The sequence below is a fragment of the Zonotrichia leucophrys genome, chromosome 5 (assembly GCF_028769735.1).
Source record: "Zonotrichia leucophrys gambelii isolate GWCS_2022_RI chromosome 5, RI_Zleu_2.0, whole genome shotgun sequence".
Classification (NCBI taxonomy): Eukaryota; Metazoa; Chordata; class Aves; order Passeriformes; family Passerellidae; genus Zonotrichia; species Zonotrichia leucophrys.
Window position 1 is genome coordinate 9,784,659 of NC_088175.1, and position 23,135 is coordinate 9,807,793.

Sequence of the window (23,135 nt, forward strand, 5' to 3'; positions counted from 1 at the left end):
CATGGTGCATCAATTCTTAATGGGATAGAATGTACTTTTTGGGGAGAGAGAAGTATGCATATTGGTTTTTTTCTCTGACTTGACTCAAGAAGCAGAAGGAGGGTGGATGGTGGGATAATCTGTGGAACATGTGACTTCATACCCCAGGAAAAATTGAAATTCAACCCCTAGATAAATGCCTGTAAATTGCAAAGGCAGATGAACTGTTCAGGGAAAGGATAAAATAATGCCAGCCTCTAGTCTGGAAAAAGCTTCCAGGCTGCAATTAAAGGAGCTCGAAGAGATTAACGAAGACGTAAAAAGTAGCATCTTATCCAGAGTGCATATGTTAGACAGAGGCACGCGAGGTATGGAGCAAAACTCCTCCTTGCAGGTTGGGGCAAAGCAGGGGGAAGGGAGGGCAGTGTGCCATGGCCAGGCTGGCAGAGGGGCCCTGGGGCAGCCCTGAGGGCAGTGCCCATGGCCAGGCTGGCAGAGGGGCCCTGGGGCATCCCTGAGGGCAGTGCCCATGGCCAGGCTGGCAGGGGGGCCCTGGGGCAGCCCTGAGGGCAGTGCCCATGGCCAGGCTGGCAGGGGGGCCCTGGGGCAGCCCAGCAGGCTTGGGGGTGCAGGGCTGGGGCAGGCATTGCTGCAGCCACGGCATTGCTGCATTGGAGCTGCTGTGATGCTGCACCCTGGGACCTCCAGCACTGGGGATTCAGCAAATGGAGATCATTCTAACAGAGGCTGTGGGCACCTCTGCAAATGGGGATCATTCTGACAGAGCTGGGCTGGCTGTGAACACCTCTAACTGAGCAGTTTTTTGCTCTAAATCTCTGCAGTTCTGAGAGGAATTGGCAGGAGGGTACAAATCTGGGACGGGGATGTGGGACACTGACAGGGGCCATGTGGAGCACAAGGATGTGCCTCTGCAAAGGGGCACCCAGGGGATGTGTGGGTTTGAATTAGGGCTCACTGCACCTGTAACTTCCTAGTGAGGAAGGAACTCCCTTTTTTTCCTAAAGCAGCAGAGTAGAGGACAAAAATGATCCATTTCCAAGGACTGATATGTCTGATACCACTCATACCACCAACTCCATTCAGGGCAGAGGGTTTCACTGGAATGAGCATTCACCCAGAAAGAGCACACTGGTGTGCAGAGCTAGGTAGAACACCTGTGAACCTCTTCAGTACAGACAACTGCAGACAGTGTAACTTGGTTTCAGGGACATTATTGTACTATTTCGAGCAAGAACCAGAAAGGCATTTAAAGGTAAGCATGAGTTGGTGCTTCCAAACTGAAGGCAAAAATTCAGGTGTGCCATAATTGGCCATCAAATTCTCATTGATCCATGTTTCAACTTGGGAAACTATAAACTTTTAAAGAAAGGTCTTTCCCAAAACTGGATTGCTGACAGCATTCCTTAATGCAAAACAATTCTACCTTCTCACTTCTATGTCTGAAGTTAATACAAAGTCTCCAAGCCATAAGAAACTGCTGATGAGTGTGTCCAGACCAGTGCAGATCATTTGAGGTTTAAGGACTGCAGTGTGAGAAGTTCCTGCCCAGGAACTGCACAGGGTGGCAGATAGAGTGAAGGGAATGTGTCCTTGAGAGTGCAGCACAGGTGGCTTTGTGGGAAAGGTGCTGGGATATGCACTTTGTGCAGGGGTCATGAGTAGTCACAGCACTTGGGGACTGAGATGCTTCCTCAGTAAGAACACAGAGGCCTTTTTGATAACTGTGGCATTCTCTTTTGCTCCAGGCACAATTCCTGAAAAAAAGTACCAGTTAAGAAACACCTTTTTTCCCCCCTCAGAAAAGAACAGAGGCAGCAGTGAGATGCTTTGGATTGAAAGAACATTCTCAAAAATCACCACACCCACAGAATTTATCAGAGTCAAATTCTTTGCTTAAAATTCTTCCTTCTTGTCTTTGACTGATAACTTTTCTGCCCAGAGCTTCTTCCAGAAGTGCCAGGATGCTCTTACAGGCCCAAGGCAAGGACATTGGACAGTAGATGCTGACATGCCTGGAAGCACCAGTTTTCTTTACAAACACTCAGTTGATGTTGTAGTGTTTACTTTTTAAAACAAATAAATACAATGGTGACCTTGTCTGTCAAGCAGTTGCATTGTTAGGGAAACCTTTAATAGCAGCATTTTCTGTATCCCTGGCTGCTCAGCAAACCTGCTTCTCTGCAAAATGCTCTCCTCATGCCAGGAGAGAAGGAAGAGGGGTGTTCATACAACCTAGTCAGCCCAAGGGAGAGCAGGGACAGCCCTAGGCAAAGCAGGCAGAAGTGTCGTTTTCTGATCTCCGTGGAGGAACTAGGGGTCTGCAAAGATAAACAGATCTGCAAGGAGATGGAGAAATAAATCTCCAGAAGATGTTGGCATCAGTGAAATAGTGCTCACTGTGAGGGTAAGAGAAAGTAACTGCTCTTTGCTTCTAGCCCACATTGAGCAGACTGTTTCTGGTTTAAAAATATTCTCTGTGGTGACCTGTCTGAGAATAATTTTGTGTTACTTTCCTGACTTTATTTCTGGCTTTTGATTTCCCACAGAGATCTGGAGTCTGATGGATTAGACCTGTTTCTGGGAGTAATTGTGGCAGTCAGGAAGGGCCCTGTATCTGGAATGTGCTTTCCTTGGCAAGCACTGGGAGGTGGCAACCTTCAGGGTGTGACAGGAGACCTATTTATTTGCTTTGGTTCTTATGCTTACTGTAGGGGATTTTCTGTGTGTCCAGCTTGGGATTACAATACTTGTTTCCCACCCATGGGCTCTGTGATAGCTACACTGTCTAAGACACTGCAGAGTTTTATCACAGCTGTTTCATTACCAGACAGCTGCTTTAACAAGGCCAGTTGTTTTAGAAATAGGTTAGTACATTTTAAATTAATAAAGTAATTTGTTAAAGCAGTTGACTTTAACAAGGTGTATTAGTTTTTACCAGTAAAAGTGAATGGAAGGCTCTTGGAGCAGGAAGCCAAAAGGGTTGTTTTATCCAGGTCCTTCCTTCTCCCTGATTTGTTTTTTAATATTGCAGTCCATCTAAGGGTGGGACCATACAAGGTCATGCAAAGAAGACTTTAAATTGATGTCATCTATTTGTCCACATCTATTTATCATCTGTTTATCCACAGTGGTGAAAGTCCTGCTGTAGACTGGACAGAGCAGGCAATAGTGAAAGGAAAACCAAACCCAAGGCTCTTCCTTGCTATACAAGTGTGAAAAAGCAAAGGTTTTTCACTTTACCTCTCAGGGCCTTTTATCCTTAGTGGTCCTTTTTCTTCAGCCTAGAATATGTCAGCTTGCCTTCAGCCCAGATTTTCTCTGCCCTTTCCCACAGCTGAGACTCATCCATTGCAGTACCTGACAGGGACTGTGCTGGAGGCACATTCACACAAACGGCTGCCCAGCCAAGTATCTCTGACAATGCCAGAGGGGGTGCCTAGTTAGTATGAGATAAGGGCAAGAGTTTTCACAATTTCCTCATCTAGTCTGCAACCATTTGCAAAACAGCGACTTCCAGAGTCAGGAGGGGATTTGCTGGTGAACAATATGGGTGAATTTTCCTTCAGTGACTGTGCCTCCCTATAAGCTCTCACTAAACGTGTTGAATCCTCAGTGTCTGTCTGTGAGGACTTCAACAGTGCAACTGTGTGAAGAGGCAATTCCCTTAGTTTTGTTTTTGAACCTGTGTCCTGGTGTTTTCATTTGATGTTCCTTAGTTTTTTTGCTGGGAAAGACAGCAAATTAGTCTCTCGGTGCCACTCATGAGACACCTCACACAAAGAGAAAAAATTATTCTGTCAAATTCTAAGTCTTCGTTTCTTCAGATCAAATAATCTTACTCTTGCCACCACTCTTGTATCAAAAGGTCAAAGAATTGTTTCTCACCAGAAATATCCATCTGCCAGGTAAGCAGTCACTAGAGATTAGCATGAGGTGTTCCAGCACCTCTGTTCTGGTAAAGCATACAGATGACAGGGCAAAGGCTGGTATCACCCATAGACTTTTTTCAGAGCCAGCTCTTCCTAGGCAGAGACACAAGACAGCACTCTGCCAAACCCACTGCACTTGGAGATCTTGTTAGGAAACAGGCCAGGACCCGCACTGCCTCCTAGTTGTAGGTGGATATTGGCAAGAAGTTCAGTGCAGGGTAACCAGAAGGAGTGCTGGAAATAGGCAGCTCCTTCTTCTTGCACTCTAGAAGTGAAATATTCACCAGCATTTATGCTTTATCCATGAGGAAACGGGGACTAATGCTTACATTAGTGCCTGGATAAGGAGGGAAACCAGACACCACGATGACTTCACAGATTTCTTCCACTGGTTCCCAGGAGCTCCTGAGAAATGTGTAATTCATCATAGCTTAACTGGTGCAGCTTAACTGGATCTTGCTTCTGCAAGTGATTGCTGCTCCAATGTGCCAGGCGTGATATGAAGTCAGGATACTTTTCCTTTTCCTGGAGTGCCTCTGGTACCTGGCTGGGCACCAGCTGTCTCAGACTTGAGGAGTAATTAGTAGTGCATCTCTATTTTTGTGCCAGAGCTTAAAAATGTTTTAGGGCTACTGCTAAAGTATGAGATGAGGACTTGCATGCATTGACTTTTGGAAGTAACTTGAACCACAGGTTAGGTTTGTTACATAATGTTGTTACATTAAGTTATTAAGAATAGGTGGATCCTGAGAAACTGTGGGATTTAATTCGAGTGGGCAAGTTTCAGGGATACTAACTCAGCATTGATTAGCCCATCTCTGTTCTTGAAGAACAAACTGTTAGTACAAGATGTGAGTGGAGCAACTGTATTTAGAAACATGTTTCCAGGGAAACATTAGTTTCCCTGGAAGACAACCCTGAGACATGAAATTTTATGTGACTCTTGGGACAAATGTGAAGTTTGAAGACTTTTTCTTCCCCTTGCTTTTTATAGCAAGTACATTCTGCTCCAAATTCATTCGCTTCAAACCTGTATGGAAAAACCTATTTTAACTGTGGAGTTCAGTATCTCAGTGGATTTCATTAAGAAAAGGGCCCACGCAAGCTGCATTTCAAAGATCCATCTCTTGCATAGCAACTCAACTCAAATCAGAGCTTTCCAAGCATATCCTGGCATACCATGCCAAGTGTGACTTAAAAGAGCAAGGCTTGAGACGTAACTTGGCTTCTTGTATGACATCAGACAAATCAATCAAATGTAACTTGTTTGTAAAATCAGTACAGTGATAATTTCTTATGTTTGACCCTGAAATTGCATGGATCAATTTTATAAGTGTCTAAAAACGCAGAGGAAAAGGGTCAGTTTATACCAGCAGAAGGTTTTTCCTTTGACTGACAATTCCTTCTGAAACCAGATGATTTCATCTCTTATCCCCTTGGCAGCTTCTTTACCGGAGAAGTTCCCTAGAAGACTGCTGTATTGCTGTAGTGGGCAAAGTTTATGTTCTTTATGCAAGGAGATCTCTATTGAAATTGTAAATACTATGAACTTGTCTAAGTACTTTTTGCCATTATTTTGAAAATTTTAATGTGTTCATAAAATCCAAGTTTTTATTTCTCTTCATGTTGTCTGTGACAAAAATATATCCTTTGGTATATAATTGTACTTCTATACCTGATTGTATCTTTTTAAATTTTTTTAATGGAGAAAGTTGGCTGAAAGTGTATAAGTGGAAGGATTTCTAGAATTAAGCTTTTAAATCCTATGTTTAATGGTCATAGAAGTAAATAAATTGATTATTGTTTTTCCAGTGGAGATATATGAGCCAATACTGGTATTCATAAAAGCCACCACTTACCTCCATTTTTTAATTTTCTGGCCAATGTAGGAGAGGAAGACAAGATTTGCCTTGGGAATTTGAATGACCCATGGTCCTTTCTTCTCATCTCTTAGTGTCAAAGTGTCTTTGTTTGCTTACACATGTGAGTTTTAGTGTGACCACCCTACAAAAACAGCTATAAAATTAAACCTTTTCAATGTTGAAAGAACAGAGTAACTATTATTTATTATTTTATTTATAATGAAATGATCTACAGATTAAATCTGTTTGTTTTAGAAGACAAGTAAAAGCTAAATCCTGATGCTTATCTTGGGCTGTGGGTGATGTCAAGGAGAGCCTCTGAGGTGACACAGCTGTGGCCAGAACGCTGCAGGATGTGAGATGAGTGAGGAATGAAGGCTCTGCAGCCCTTAAAGAGGTGTGCTGCATGTTGTGGTGTCATAGCATCAAATCCTGATTAAATTATGTGCTTAGGGATTTCTGACAAGCTTTTTGTACTTAATTGCTACCCACGTGTTTCATCTGGCATGGAATTGTAAGTAATTACATTGCTGTCTTTGGTCCATGCATGCTTTCTTTGTGTTTATCAGCTGTGGATCTCCAGCAGAGCAGCAAAGCCCTCTCCTGACAATGTGTCTCCACTTAGAGGATTCCCACCTACTCTGCACACACCACAGAAAATGAAGAGTGTTCATGACATTGGTGTGGCTGTTGCTGACCATTTGAAAACAAACAAAAAGTGAAATTACTGGTCTGTCAGCCAGATGCAGCTGTAGGCAATAGTGTGAGCTGACTGGCAGTAAAGCAACATGGAGCAAAGTTATTTTTCAATCAAGTTAGGCTTTACCTTACTAATCCACTGAAACTGCAAAGGCTGTTTTCAGTAAACTCGTCACTTTGTTAAATGGGAGCCAAAGCCAAAGGAAATCCACTTAAGAAAGAAATGTTAAACAATGTAATTCTGCAGCTGTAGAAATAAATTGAAATAGAGAAGGTATATTTTCAAAGCCATTCTTACAGCTAAATTGCAGTCAAAATTATTAATGGAAAAAATAAACTAAAGGGTAACCATGAAAAGTGTCTGTGCAGTTACACTAAAACAAAATTCCCATCCTGCCATTTCTGGTGACTTTCTTATGAATGTCATGTTGGTGAGCAAGGGAGGAATGGCCTGGTGGTGAGGTTCAGTTGTAACATTTTCTCCTCTGTTACTTCCAGTATCAGTAACTTCCAAGGTTAGTAGGTAAAAGGTGTTTCTGTCTTTACAACTTTACTGCACTGGGGTCAATATACAGGTGCAAACAAAGTCAGCACAGGAGAGGCACACTGGTGTATCAACTCCTGTTGGCATTCCTTCCTTGGCTGGGCAAATGATGTTATTGATCAGCAGTTTTGGTGTTGTTGGATAGATGAATGATGAAAGTAATCCTATGAATTCCTTATTTACTAAACATTAGGGCCTAACTTTGCTGTCAGTGTTTGTGGGTTCAGTTTCAAGTTAGCTTCAAAGCATGAATGATTGCACTGTTACAGATGAGAAGCACAGAGCATGAAAATTTACCTGAGGCCTGAAAGGAATTCCCACAGGCATTTAAGATTTTGGGCCTTCTCCTTGACATACCTTACATAGGATTTTTTGATAGAGGTCATACTCTGGTATCCATGACCTTCCCAGAAATATTTTGTAGCAGAGTCTAAATGCTGTTTTGCATTGAGAGTAGTTTTATTTTTTTTTTAATGATACCTCAGTTTCAAAGTAGCATCTGCTTAAAGACTTTCCCTGTTGCCATGCAAGAGGCTGCAATCAGGTTGTTGCATTCCTGATTTTTTTTTTTTTCTCCATGAAGATTTCATTTTGTTTCTAATCCTGAGGGGAGCTGACTGTATGATCATATTTTAGTCATGATTACTCAACTCTCTGATCTGACTTTGCTTTTACTATGAGTGCTGCAAGTGCTTTGGTGGTGCTCATTGCCATGCACACTTCAAGCCTGCCAGAGTCCTTGGAATACTTAATAATGTCTTTCCATGATCTCAAAATGACACACAATGGGGATATGTGAACTCTGGCTCTCAAAATCCATGAGTCATGGCTCATATTTCTGAAATGTTTTGTTTGTTTTAAATCATTTCATACAGCTGTAAAGAGTAGAAACTCCTCACAAGAGTTAAGCTTCTCAGCTTAAAACCAGGCTCTCACAATGAAGCAGTTGCTGGATGGCATCAGCCAGGCAAGGCACAGGACCATGACCATCTGCAAAACCTTCTCAGCTGGAAGCACATGCAAAGGCAGAATAGGCAGAATGGCTCTGTCCTGGCTCTAACACAGCTCTGTGAGATAACTGGCCTTCTTATAAAAGAATCTTGTATAAGTCATATACAAACAGGCTTAAAACAGCTTTGAAATCTCTGGGTCTGAGCACAGGCAGGGCCTGAGTGAGGAGATTTTGTCATCCCATTCACCCACAGTGCCAGTGCCCGTGCTGGTACCAACTCACCTCATCTCAGTGCTGGTTACAAGGTGTCCAGACACCAGGGTCTGTGTGCAGTGCAGCCTTCCTTGTGCTTTTGGTGTCTTTTCCTATTTTACTTGATTGTCAAGCTCCTTATGGATTGCCATAAGGAACTGGAGTGTGTAGTCCTGACAGCATCAGTGTCGTCTTTGGCTGTCCGTCCATCCATCCATCCATCCATCCATCCATTCATCCATCCATCCATCTCATTTCCTATGGTTGAAGAAAAACAGAGGCTAAGGTGCTGATTTTTTCCTGTTGGGGAGCATGCATGTTCCAGCTCTAAAGGTAACTGGAGGCCTAAAGAAGATGGAAGTATCACCTATTAACCATATCCAGCACATACCAGCATTCCTCTGGGCTGAAATTGCCAGGTGTGCCTGTCAGAGAGGGGAAAAAGAGGCAGAACAGAAGCTGACTGATTAGAGCTCTTCTGACTCCTCCAGCAGCAGGAATGCTGTCAGCCCTCATGCTCTGCATTATTCCCATTGCACAACATTCCTTATTTGATATGGCAAATGGATAAAAAACCAGGAGGAACATGCACTAGCCATAATCCTGTTGTTAGGGCTTGGGGTGAGATGCAAGGCAGTGCAACAAGGGGAGCAAGAGTGAGCTCATGTGATGGTGTTTGTAAATGTAAGTGCTCTTGTGCCAAGGGCTGCTGTACACACTGGGCCAGCTCTGCTGCCAAAATGTGGCTTGACCCTGCCCTTGTGCTGGCCCTCCCTCCCATGCCAAAATTCCTCTGCTAGGGACTATGACATATATTGGAAGGTCTGCCTTTCTCTGGAATATCAGATTAAATTCTTCTGAGTACAAGCTAATAAAACAAATAGATGGCTTAGGTCCCGTTGTGAAGTGTATCTCTTAACACATCTCAGGAGGGATCATTACACATGCTGGACACAGATCAAAGCAACGAAATACCTGTTCTTTCCATCAGTTTGTTGGTTTTTTTTTTTTTAATTTTAAACTTGGTTTTTGGAAAGATGTGATGATGCCATATGAGCACTGCAGGTTGTATTAAAGGAAGGGCTTGTTGCATGTGTGATAATTGGTCTCTGAAGTTCTTGCTGACTCCATTTGCTTCTTTGTAACAGAAGACACTGCTGTGTCTTGTCCCCAGGGATGAAAAAGTCTGAAAAGGAGGATGACAGAGCTGATGAGGTTAAAGGTACAGTGCAAACACAGAGTATAGTTATGTACAGTGCAAACACACAGTATAGTTATGTAGTAATGGGGGTTTTACTTGAAAGAAGATTTTCTTGCTATGGGCAAAATTGTACATGAGGAATGTCTCTCTGGTAGATTTTGTTTTTGAAAATGTCCATAAACAACACAGATACTTGCTTGGCACTAAAATCCAAATTTTTTTACGTTTGCCTTTCCTTCTGAGTGTATGTTCCATGTTTTGGCTATGAAGGACAGAGTGTGAATTTTCATGGTTCCTGCCATGTTCTCATTTGAAATTTGGAAAGTAGTTGCAGAAATTAGCAAGGTAGAGAGGTGGTGGCTGTCCTGGAAGCTACAGGTGAGCTATTTAATAGCAAAGTAAGGAGGCATGTCAGTGTCAGTGTTGAAGATGCATGAAGTGTCTACAGCTCACTGTGCTGTGGTTTTTGATGGCATTGGTTTAATGCTATAAAATGGTTATATTTTACTGTTGGATCCTCAGAACAAGAGAGCTCATACACACATTGCTCTTCCTTGGGTTTTCATCCTGGCAGATTTGTTCAAGCCTGCCTTCAGGCACATAACTAAAAATGTGGAGCTTCATCAAGAGTATCAGTGAGTCATTTGAGGGCTGCATTTCCACATTCTGCGAGACTCAGGGAAAATTGGGATTCTGAGTGTTACTGCAGGCCTTAATCCAAACCCAGTCCAAGATTTTGTCTGACACCTTCCAGTTTTGATTAATTGGTAAGATGTGCCAATATTATTTCTGAACTATGTTCATACATTATAACCTGGTCTTATAACCTGGAGCAAAGGAAAGAGTGCTGCTGATTTCAGAAAAGTAATTTCTCTGCTCACTTTTGAATAATACTCAGGACTTTGAGCTCACAATTCCCTGTGCTACCTGCAGCAGTGCTCACCAGGGTGCAGAGGGGACCAGGCTTTCTGCTGTGTCTCCTACACAGCCTGTGTTAGTGCTAGAGGGGCGAGGCTTGGGATCTTGAGGGGGAGACTGCATGGTTAACTTCACTGAACACTTAGAATTTTGCCATCCTTAGTCTGCCTTTAACTTCTTCTGAGGCAGCCACCCTTTCTAGAAAAGCAGGAGTAACTCTCTTGAAGCCTCCCAGAATACCTCCCAACAGGTCATTTAAGTCAAATGGCAACTCCTCAGGTGTAGGTACTGGTGCTGCATACTGAGTATGCTAGGCTCTTGCATTTTTTAAAATTCATCTTAAAAAGGATTTCTACCGTAGTTCAGCTTTTTATCCATTTTAACCTAACTTTGGCAGTCTGTGGTCTGCCTTCATCCATTTTAGAATGGTGGCTGCCTTGCACTGCAATACAGCACCTTATATAATGTAGCTCCCACCTCTTACACTGTTTTGGTTTTGTGTTCCTCTCTGTCCCTCCAAAAGAGGCTTGTACCCTCTACTTCAGATCACATGTCTGGCCCACAATGAACAAAGCATCTGCTTATTCCTCCAAAGCCAGAGGATTTTTCTCTAGTAAATATTAATCTCCATAAATCTCTTCAATCTTTTGCTCTTAGATTTGCATGTATTTCTGCATGTCTCTAATATTCACCTGATTACCGTGCTCCTCACTCTGTTTCTTTTGTGCTGCTTATTGGCTTTGATAAGAGACATTAAAAGGAAGAATGAGTAGGACAGAGGCAGTAGGCAGTGTGGCTCTGGGTTCTGCACATCCATACGAGGTTGCTGCATTTCTTGAGCACACCAGTAGGTTTTGGTGGTCCCTGCACTGGGTTACTCTTTCTGGCTTTTACTACTGTCTTTCAGTTCTGCAAATATATAACTAAGTTTTACTTCTGAACCTCTTCTAGTTCTGTGGTGTCCAGAAGGCTTTGTAAGCATTCCTTGGTTTGGATGATGTATTGGTCAGGTAATCTCGAGTTGTCTGGGGGCAGTGGGGGATGCAGAAAAGAGAAATCCAGAACCACCAGTACCCCAACAAACAATTCTTTGTGATTTCAGAGCTTTTGCAAGGTAGTTCTGTGACATGTTCATGGTTGCCTTTCCTTACCTGATTTTAGAAAATGAAATTACTGTCTTTTAAGTTTCCCCCCGGTAAAGGCAAATTCCAAAGAAGATGATATGTCTCTGGCAGTTGTCTTCTCAACCTTTCTGTACCATCCTGTGGTGCTTTAAAGATCCTGGTTAATAACAGGGAGAGTTAAAGACTGATTTGTCTAAAGAAGCTCATGAAACTGCCTGGGACTCTTCTGTGGAAAGTGGATGTGTTGCCAGTGCCCTGCTCTGTGTTTTCTTCATTCTACTTGCAGATTTAATTACAACGGTTTCAAATGCATAAAAATACAGTTAAACACCAACCTGTTAACATTAGCTGACAAATATAGGAAACAGTGGGACTCTGGGCACGTGCTAGTTCTCATCTGATTCTGAGTGTCAAGAAATATCCCTGACACATAATGCGGATTTTGTTTGGATTCTTTGCTCATTTCAAATTATTCAGGCTTTAGCACTATCATCAGATATGATGTATAGCAGAATATCTTATTGCATTTCAGATTTTGATGTCTCAACAAAGTTAACTAGCCAAAAGGAATTTTTTTCCTCTCTAGAAATGCAAAAATGTGAAGAATAAGGAATGCTTCAAAGTTTAAGCTTTCTAGGTTTGCCATAACAAGTAAAGGTAAATGCAAAGTGGAGACGGAATGGACTGGACTCTGTGACTAACTTACTTGCACAATGTGGGATGGTTTCTGGAGGATGATGTATTTTTCATTTTAGATGCCACAAGATGAGAATGGAGATCTTTCCAGGGATCACTTAGAAGTGATACATAGAATACTGATATAGATGCTGATATGGCTGTGGGACCTCCTTCTCCATGTGGGAGGGAAAGGTCTGTGCTGGTGAAACCATGTCAATGTGAGCTTTATTCAAGAGCCATTTCTCTAACTGATAAGAAGGTAGTGCTAACTGGTACCTGGTTGAACGTGGCAACTATGATTTTGTTAGTTTCAGAGGGGTGCTCCTGATCTTATTTTTGAGCAAGTACAGAGAATCTGACTGAATATACTCAAGCAGTAGAAAAGGTGCAAGAAGTTGAAATTGAAGTTAAGCATTGTGCTTTAAAGCAGAGTTCAATATGCCAGCAGTGACAGGGGTAGGATATTTTGCCCACTGCAGAGCTGGGGACCTCAGTCCCAAGATGTGAACCATTTGGAGAAGCCAGTACCAGTGCAGCAAGCAGCACTGGAACATCATGAACTCTGGGTGAGGAACAACTCTTGAACCACAACGTTATTGGTTGTTGTTGCATTTCTCCTAATGGCACCTGCTGGTAACAGCAAATCCTGTTTCATTTCATACACAGAAGGAGGTGTCATGGTCCTTGAACAGTGTGTAACAAACCACAAGAGGTGCTCTGCACAGCCGGGAAACCCCTTGCTGTATCAACACTTAAGTCACTTTTTAGATCAATATCAAACCTGTTGAATTTAACCTAGTTAATACTTTATTTGGGTCCAGCAATTTTCACGGTATCCACTGATGTCTGTTTCATTCAGTGTCCAGAACAGAATTGCATTTCTCTTTTTTAACCTTGTCAGATTTTATTTCATAACATTCCTGGTATGTAAATGAGAAATTTTGTTATTCTGTTCAATAACATTTCCCATGTATATAAAGAGTAATGTGAACAAAGATATTTGTTCTGTGGTTGAAGGGTACATGGAGGGGAATCTTTACCATCTGCCATTACTAAATTAGTTTTCAAGGGAAAATATAAATCCCTCTTATTGGAAGCTATTTTGATCAGCTTTAATAGTAATATTTTATGTAGGATTTCTCTTCCAAAGCCCAATAGAATTTACAAGTAAATTCATCTAATTCTTTGGCAAGAGAAACATCTGTCTCAGACATTATGAGGATTGAAGCACTAAGAGTTTTTTAGAAATCTCATATTCATCTTGTAGTGTTTGTCTGGTGCATGTAATCTTAATATGCCAATTGCAGCAGTAAGTATTTTGCTATAACCAGACACTGAAGTCCAAAAGAAACCTGTTTAGCTGCAGCTAATGAAAATGTAGTGCTTGGGATCTTACAATGTTTGTGTTCTACAGCACCAATTGAGTTTTAAAGAATTTTGAACCAATAAGACTTGGAGTCTGCAACTTTGATGGAATGAAAAAGCCTCCAGCTTTCAACACCTGCCATAGAAATTTAATAAGGACCCTAATAAATGGGTCAGTTTCAACAAAAAATTAACTTAACAACTTCATCTGGAGGGCTTAGAGGCCCTGTTCATAAGAGGTAACTTGAGAGCGGACTCATGTTATATAGTGTAGTTAATGTTTGCTTTAGAAAACCAGGGTTTTTAAGATTTAATATTTCATGTGCTCCAGATTACATCAAATTGGCATATGGTACACAACAAAGCCTCCAACCCCTGTATAGATCAAACAGAAAATTTATATTAATCTTCTAAGCTGTTTGGGGATTTCTTAAGCACAAGGAAAATATAGAATTCACAGGAATTCATAAGCTTATAAAATTAATTTTGTGGGCAATTTGGCTAAAATTTTTCCTTATGTTTTGATTATGCCTTTAAAATTCACACTCCTACAAATATGGAGATTTTTATGTGCAAGTACTGAGTGTTCACAGAGCAGTGTTGCTGAACTGCACCACATACACGAGAGGAATGTTTTGAGCTGTTTTTTCATCCTCTTGTGAAAACATGTAATAGAAATTATGTCTCTGAGCATTCGTAGTTCAGTGTGTTTAATGTAACTCTGTGTTGACATGAAACAAAAGTACAAACTTTAATTGCACTTTTCCCTGCCCTACTTTACACATTTAAACTCTCCAGTTTTTTTGCCGTCAGTTGCTACTCCCGCACCCAGTCTCTCCTGCTCACCCCTCTTTTCCTTCTGTTACAGTACACCTTTAATCATCCTCCCCATGCCAGATGTGTTGCTTCCATGTGCTCTGTCCTTGGGCTGTGCACCTGAACTTTGTCCCATGTGTTGTGTTTGAACAGTAGAAGGTCTCTTGGACAAGGATCCGTACTCCCCATGGGTTGTCTGTATCCGGTATCTGTCATCAGCATCCTGCATCCAGTGCCTGACCACGTACTCTAACTAATGGCCTGGTCTTTATTTGCCTGTAGGCAATTACTTGCATCTATCATTATCTCAAATGAGCATTTTTAGGTAAAATCCATTTTCTAAGATGTCAGTCTGGCTTCCTTTGGGAACACTGTTTGCAGAGAAAGAAGTATTCAGGTCTGTTAGTATGTTCTAGTAATCAGAAATACCTAAGCTGTGTCACAGTGCAGGAACACCCAGTTTAAATCCAGTTCTCATTTTATTTAGTGGCCTGGAGTTCAAAAGTGGGTTGTTCAATGTGTGTTCATTAGAGACTGATTGATTGCTTAACTCTATGAACATGAGTTTGGGGGTGAGGAAGGCAGAAGAAGAGGAATTTGCATTTCCCAAGACTTAGGGTGTCTGAACCATGTTCCACTTTGGAGTTAGGCTGTAGTATTTAATTATCATATATTTCCCCATCTGTTTTTGTTGTGTAATAAGAAGTGTCATTTTCTCCTGATCAAAGACATTGGCAAATGCTGGGATATGTCCAGAGCCATGCACATTATGAACTGGTTCTGTGGTGGCCAATGGGTACTTACAGAGTGAATATGGGGAGATTACCCTGGCAGGTTATTGCCTCTGCAGCCAAGGGTGGTTAAAGCATCCTCTGTCACAGTTAGATGGCCAACACCAGCATTTCCATCTGGACAACTTGCTTCTTGTTAATAGTGAGTGTATCTATAGAGGCTGAGCTTGTGGTAGAAAGAAGGAAGGTGGATTTTGTGCTAATTACAAAACTGGAACTTGGCAAGATGTCTGGAAGGTAAGTTGTAAGTGGATCTGCAAGCCAGCTTGGCCTGTTGTGAAGGTTTTAACGTCATTTGATGATGATATCCTAGATGAAATGCTAATAGGTTTGGAAGCAAATTTAAGTGACCTTCTGCTTTGCTTTGGGAGTAATATCCATACATGCAAATCAAGTAGTTTCCTGAAACTATGTAATTATACACCGACAAGTGTTCTACTCAAATCAGCTTCCATATTTCATAGTTCCTTGAAGTGCCCAGCCCCATGGTGGTGTGCCTCAGAGGATTATTTATAACTGGTTCTACAACAACAGAATAAATAGTATTTAAAGCAAATCAATATTTGCTATCTCCAATTTGCTGTTGAACATAGAGGCTCTTAAGGATTGGCTTCCTGCAGGTGATGCAAACAGTAGTGACCTTTGAGGACATTTGGGAGGGGGAGAAATGGCGTTAGCAAATGCCCATGGAATTTCTAGGCTGATGGGGAAGGAAATAGTGCCACACAGGAAAGCAGCAGAACTCCCTTGTGCATTAGCAGCTTAACCTTGAATTTTGCCCAAGTGGTTTTTGAACTAGCTTAGTTTTACTCTTTGAGGAATTAGTTGCCTTTGCCATAAGATTTTATGAAGCAATATATCTTTGTGAATATGGGATACTGACCAGGGTGCAGTTACTGGGGCTGAGCCAAATGCTGCCAAATTCTGCTGTCCTCCAGGACACAGCTGTGGGGCAGAGAACGGTGTGGGTTATACAATAGGGTACACCCAATCCTAAGAGTACACCTTTTTCCTCTCCACTGGCTTCTTTCCCTCTAAATTATTGCAGTTAATGTCTGCCAGTGCCCTACCCATGCACTTTGATAAAAATGTTGTGCCTCTTACACCCTCCTTACTGGAAGAGCGGGGAAGACCCAGCTTCTGTGAGTGGTCAGAATTTGTATCTATAATTTTTCTCTTATATCAAGGTCTGAGCTGAGCTGAATCAAAAAGGCAATTCCTGACTTTTTACCTTCCAACATTACATCTTTCAATTCAACCCTCACAGCAGGCATCCTTCTTTCCCAGTATAGGATTTGTTTAGAGGCCAGCCATATGGTGGGTGTAATTATTATTTTATAATAGTGTTATTGCTCTCTAGCTGCCCAGTAAACACAGTGCAGTTTCAGTAAACTATATACGTAAGCATAGGAACTTTGGACTTGAATGATTTTCTTCACTTTCATATAATATTAGGTGTGAAAGAGAAAAAAAGATTCCATTTAATTTATAGCAACTGCATAAAGTTTATAGAGTCTCTACAATCGTCTTAAATGAAAGGATTGTGGAGAGGAGGGGCTGTACTGAAACTGGGAGGTCCCCAATGCTGGAGCAGAATAGCAGTTAAAGGCACACACCAGTAAATACCTGTGCTGAACTTTTCCCATTAAATCTGCCATCGAGCATATGGACTGCATTAGGGGGTTGTGTGCCTTAGGGATTTTATAAACACATTTCCTCTCCTTTCCTCTTCCCCTTCCAGTTACTGTTGCTTTAGAATTTAACTGAATCAAATAGTGCCTGTTCTGGGGTCATCACTTCCTGGAAAGAAGCTGTTTGTCATAGAGACAAATTCACCTCAGAAACCTGTCTATGTATGCAAGTGCTTTCCTGAATGTGCCTTTTTTTAATGTTTGGTGTGTGAGCTTTCCAAAGCAGTAATACCAGCTTGGCTCACCCATCCTTTGAGGCATATGTGCAACTCCTGATTTGCATCATGGCAGAATTTCTGCAGCAAAATTAGGAGCCAGTGTGTGCTCAGTTTTATGGATGATCTGTAAATAAACACAGCTCTCTTTTGCATCTTTATTTACACTGAAAGTGAAGGTTGCCAAAGTGACTGGTGAAAAATATGACAAGAAACCAAGCCTCTGATGAGACCAGAAAACACTGCATTTGCTTCTGTGAACCTTTCTGTGTTTCCTTTTTGATTTTGGTTGACATTGGAAATCTGTGTATCCAGCCCATTTGATAAGGTCTCCTTTTTCTTTTCTGAAGCCTGGCACAGCTGCCCATCCAGGCATTCCTCAACATTTTGGACAAGTTTAATGGGTGGCCCTGCTGCCTACTGCTAGCTCCTCTGCCTGTTCTGTACACCTGTATTTGAACAGAAAGAAGCATATCTGGGAATAATTCTGTCTTAATCTCCACCCACTGTCAAAGGTTAATTTTATCAGCTCGGTTGTCGGAGTTACACCCTGGGTGACACACAGCACTTCTGCTGCTCAGCCCTGGCTGTGGGAGTGAGTGCATGGAAACCCAGTTCTGAAGCTGAGGTGCTGAAGAAAGCAAAGCCCAAGAAATATGACACATCTCTCAGTTTATTGTACTTTGAGATTTGTAGGTGGTAAATGCTGTGGGTGTTTTTTACAGACACTCCGGAGTCCTAATATAATTTACAGTTTCATTTGGAAAGAGCTGTTTCAAGTCTTTGCACATTCTTCTAAGATATTTTAAAAGAAAAGCCAACAGCAATAATTAGTTTGGCATTTTCTATGTTTTCTATAGCACTTAAAGGGTAATGACTTTTTGTAACCAATCCTGGAGAAAATCAGGTTTTATGGAATAAGACGACTTAAAAGGCCTGAATGGACATCAGTGACAGATGTACGTCATGCTGAAAAGCTCTATTCCACTGCATCAAAATAAGGAAAACAGTTATACACATGATTAGAGGCTGTGACCCTTTGGTTCGAATGATCAAAAAGAACAATATTAAAATTTGATTTACAGAAGCTACTGCTTGGCCTGTAATCAGTCTGACCAATAAAAGCAACCCAGACTTTTTCAGAATGTGATTTCCCAGTAGATAGGTTAGCTGTTTTTGTAGGGCTGAAGAAACACAAAATGGTTTTAAAATATATTTGATATGCTCTATGAGTAAATTGAAATACTAGCATATAACTAGTTTTAATGGGTTTTGTTCATAAATTGCCAGATTTTCTTAATTCAAGTGAAACTTGGTAACCACTTGAGAATAATTGTCTTTAAAGTGAAATATTGTTTTGACATTCTACTTCATTTATATTAAATATATGGTTTACTCTTTTATATTAGAAGGTAAATGAAAGCTGGTCAGTAATATGATTCCCCTTACACTCTTGCCATAGTTCACTATGGAAATGGATTCAGGAAATGGCAGATGTGATTAAAAACTCTTCAGCTGGCCCAAGAGCTGTTTGTACAGCACAGTTTTGGCAAGGACAAGTGCTCCTAGTTGTATTGCAATATAAATAAAATGATTCTTCAGTCTGGGGACTTGGAATTTTGATTCTAAATCACTGGTTAGGAGACTGGGAAGATGGGATTTCATGAGGCTTTTCCATTCATAAGAATGAAGACAGAATTGCTGTGTTGGTCCTGTTTCCCTGTGCATGCAAATATATTGGAATCCACACCAGCCCAATTTGCATGAGGGTGTCAGAGCAATAATCCTATAAATTGACACAGAAGGGTCAAGCTCAGAGAGTGACAACACTGGAGAGCTGTGCACAGCACATAAATGTTCACCTCGCAGAAGCTGAAGATTGCAAAACTCAGAAATTCCTTCCTCCTGTCTTTTAAATGCATCAACAAGTGTACAGCTGATGTCTGGTCAAAGAAATTGAATAAAACAGTGAAACTGGACCTTATATCTCCTGACTTAGAAAATATTCATTTTATTCACCAAGTTCTCACGAATTCTAACTCTTTTGTGCGTCAGTTTTTGAAATTTACTACCAGTTTTCCCTCTTCTGGAAAGTTAAGTGCTGTTTTTTGTTTCTGATATTTCCAGTCGAACGCGAAAATGTCCAGAAGAGGACCTTTACCAGATGGATAAACCTGCACTTGGGAAAGGTAAGACTGACAAACAGTCTTGATATTGAGATACAAGGACCTAGCCATAGACAGATTGCAGTTAACTCCTCTAAAGTAGTTAAATTCTAGAAACAAAGTTGACATCTGTGCACATTTTGGGGGAGAATGAGTGGAAGTTCAAAGCCTGTTTCTATATTAATTAAACTTCATCTCCAGGCACAATGAAAGCTTGACTGGCTTTTATCATCTCAGGTGCATTTAAATCTTTAATGCCATTGCCTGTTACCGTGAGGGTAGAATTTTCCCATAGAATGCACCCACTTAAAATCAAATACGGCTGAGGCTCTGAGATGATGTCTGTGTTCTTCCCTGAACTGGAAGTTTGAACATCTAAGGAATCATGGCTAAAGAAAGCTGTTCTTCAGAACCTGTCTTCATCTGAAGATGGAAAACAGTAATTCCTTATCAGTCACGTTATTGGGGGCAATATGATGGGATCGTCACACATCCACTTACATCAGAGAGCTAATGTTTGGACATCATATCTTTAAGTTGTAATTGTTTCTTAATGGCACCATAGTATGGCTCTTAAACCTAAGATACTGTTCTTATTGATAGTAGATAAGTACTACCTCTCCTGAGTAGTTTGTCATGCAGAGAATTTTTTTTTTTTGATGTTTAGATTGAAAAGAGAAAAAAAATTCCTAATATTACTGAGACAGCAGCAATGCTTAGTGCAGGATCAAGGAATGAGACCAGCTTCCTGATCTACTCAGACTGGTGATTGAGCTTCACAATGCTTTAGTATGTGCAGCTAAATTTCAAAAAGTACAGAGTGGGACTAGGTTTGGACTGACTCTGAGTTTAGTAGTTCTTGAAAAGTGATTGCACTCCAGACACAGTAAAGGGTTTTAGAAGAAAGGCATCACATATATAGTTGCTTAAGTCCACTACTCTGCAGTGAGTGTTTTTGAAGGCATAAAGGGATCCTCCTAAATCTCACTGAAAAATCAGAATAAGGCCAGTTGGAAATGTTTTGACTAGCAATTGCTCCCAAGGGCCTCTCAGAACGAAGACAGTGTTACATGATGCCTTTGTGAATCAGGCTCTAGGGCTTTAAACTAACTGCAGGTTTGGAACTTGTCAGAAAGGGTTGTCAAATATGTGACTGCAAAGAAGGTCTTTGATTTACTGAAGGAAAAAGGCTGAAAGGGTGCTGTTAATTCTGGTGTGCCAGGCATATGAAGTCTTAGAACCTTTGTGGGCAGGTCAGATTTCTCTGGAGCGCATACAAATTTCTTTTCCTCTCTGATTCAACAAATAAAAATGCTCTTGTGAAGAAAGGGTGAAAGCCTTTTGCTTTATTAATGCATTTCCTAGAAGTGGCGTAATAAACATAACCATGTAAACAATGACAACTTCACTGGAGCTGTCTCTAATTTCAGGTGATTCTCTGAGGAGACTCACTGAGAAAGAAAGGTGTCTTCTGCCTTTATCCTCAAAGAGGGACTTCTTACAGAGTGGGTTCTCTTTTTCAGAGGCAGCAATGAAGTCTTCTTGTACTTCTTCAGGAAACTTTTAGTGTGATCCTACTTGGATCATCTCTTGAGAGGATCTGGCTCTGCTGATCATGGGATAATTTGGAGTAGTCTGAATTTCTGAGTTCTGTTTGTTCTTGCTTTAAGTACTGAAAGAATAGAAAGTGTTTGGGATTTAGTCTTTCAGATAAGTTATTTAATTTTGAAAGGAAAGATACTTTGCTTTCTTTCATGGTGCATTGTTTAGTCTCTTGGCTAGATTAAAGACCAGTGATGAAAATTCGTGGTCCCAGTTTGCCAGGAGCAGTGCTGAATCAAACAGAAATGCATTGCCCCACCAAAGATGAAAAGATTGGGCTCTTTAGGGGCACGTGAGTGAGTGGCACTCACTGAGCAGACAGCAATTGCTGCAGCTGGGACTACCCCTAAGGGCTGAGCTTGGCTGTGTGCCTGAAGTGCACACATCTACCAACACCGCAGTGAAGTGAGGAGATGGTTCCCTTTGGAGGAGTTTGCTGAGAAAAGAGAGACACAATACAAGAAGTTGCTTTTTAAAGTGGTTAGAAAATGCTGGGAGACAGAATGCACCACCAGAAGCCTTTCACATGAGAAAGGGACATTGTGACTGGCTGGATCATGGGCTTATTTCTGCACAAAGTGGTATCTGCTTCTGCTGGACATGTCTTAGTCTGAGGGATCAGCACCCAAGGCCTGGGTGGTTATTTCTCAGGCAGAGTATTTAGGGTTAGAGTCTGTTATGGGAAATCCTGAATCAGTCCTTGTCTGATTTCAGTTTTAGCTCCAACATTCATAGGTCAGAATTGCCACCAATGTGAAGAACAATCAGCTGTCTCTTACAGCAGGCTATGATTTACTTCTTGTATCTCTCTTTTGTAAAGTTCTCCTTCCATCTCTCTGAAATCATGATGATTTATCAAAGAGCAGTGTTTTAATAACTACCTCGTTTCTTTTCTTCACAGTGCAAGCCTCCTTTGAAAGTGAAAGACTTGTTTATTGATATACAAGATGGCAAAATCTTGATGGCACTCCTGGAAGTCCTGTCAGGACAAAAGCTGGTATGTACAGAGAGGGAGAAGCCTCCATACCTAGGAGCTGGGTATGTTACAAGCAACAGTGCCTGGATATCCAAGGAATAAGGGTGAATTTGGGCCCATGTCTTGCATAATGTAGTAAGAATTTCAGCAACTTTGTTGTAATTTCCTTGTGTTACAGGTGGGTGCCCTGAGCTACAAGGTAGATTTCAAGGAAATATGACAATGAGGTGTAAATGGTGTGTGATCAGTGTTAATGTTTCTACCCCTGAGGGTTTTTAAGGCTTTAATACTTTAATGCTCACACATTCCATTTGGAGATTACCCAAGTTACATTACCAACAAAACACATATTTGCTGTATCATTTTTTTAATCCCTAAGTTCTGTTTCTATTTTGTCTAAGATCATTATGACGCTCAGTAGCTTTTCTGATGCCTGCTGTAGGTCTGAGTTTCATTCATTGATTAGATGAATCAATGAATTAAATTCATTGATTTAGACCATATTAGTAAGACTAATGAAACCTGAGTTTCATTCTGGTATCCTGACTCAGGTTTCTTTAGTCTTACTAATACAGTCTAAATCAACAGGGCAAAGCTTTACTAATCAGAAACTTCTTCTCTCCTCCTTTCTTTGTAAGAGCTGTGTAAAGTTCCACATACCAGAAATGGAACACCCAATGCAAACATAAATTCCCAGTTGACTTTAATGTTTTCTTTCTCCATCAATCTTGTCATCAGAGCTCTCCTGTGTGTGGCTACCACACTTGGGTAAGAGGAGCAGGTGCCTCACCACTGCAGATGCACCTGGTGATGCTCTGTAGTGACTGCCCACCTGCACAGCCTGCAGAGGAATACCCCCTGAATGTGTGCTCACACATTCAGAGTCAAGAATATTTTTTAATATTCTTGAAGGTTGCCAGAGCTGCAGCAGAAGTAGCAGTGTCTCTCTGTGCATTCTTACAGGCTTGAAATGAATTGAAGGGGGAGATACATCATGGTAAACCCTAGGCTATGCTTCCACAGGCCAGGGAGGAGGTGAGAGAAGGGGGTAAAGTCAGCTGGCTGCATTTCTTGTTAGCTGTTTCTGCACATATGGGATAAAAACACTGTGCCAAAGTGGAATTGCAGGGAGACAGGCATGCAAAATCTTTCATTTTCTCCCAAACTGAAGGTTTTTGCCTCGCACCTGCCTGTGCCTGCTATTTAAACTGCTCATGCTTCCTAATTAGGAAAATTAAATTTAATTCAAGACAAAAAAAAAATCTTTTATTATGAATTTTCAGGCAAACCTGATCGTGTGACTGAGCATGGCTGGGGAGTGATTACATAAATAATCAGTGTGGCAGGTCCAAGAG

At 41.2% G+C, this 23,135-nt stretch overlaps 1 protein-coding gene across 2 annotated transcripts in view; it reads left to right on the forward strand.

Annotated features, from left to right (window-relative positions):
- The window catches only part of CLMN (calmin), a 76,041-nt gene that overhangs the window by 31,279 nt on the left and 21,627 nt on the right, over positions 1 to 23,135 (forward strand). For both annotated transcript variants that reach the window (XM_064714019.1, XM_064714020.1), the window contains exons 2-3: positions 19,165 to 19,226; positions 21,706 to 21,801. In XM_064714019.1, the coding sequence (XP_064570089.1) occupies positions 19,165 to 19,226; positions 21,706 to 21,801 (158 nt within the window). The remainder of the gene's footprint in view (positions 1 to 19,164; positions 19,227 to 21,705; positions 21,802 to 23,135) is intronic.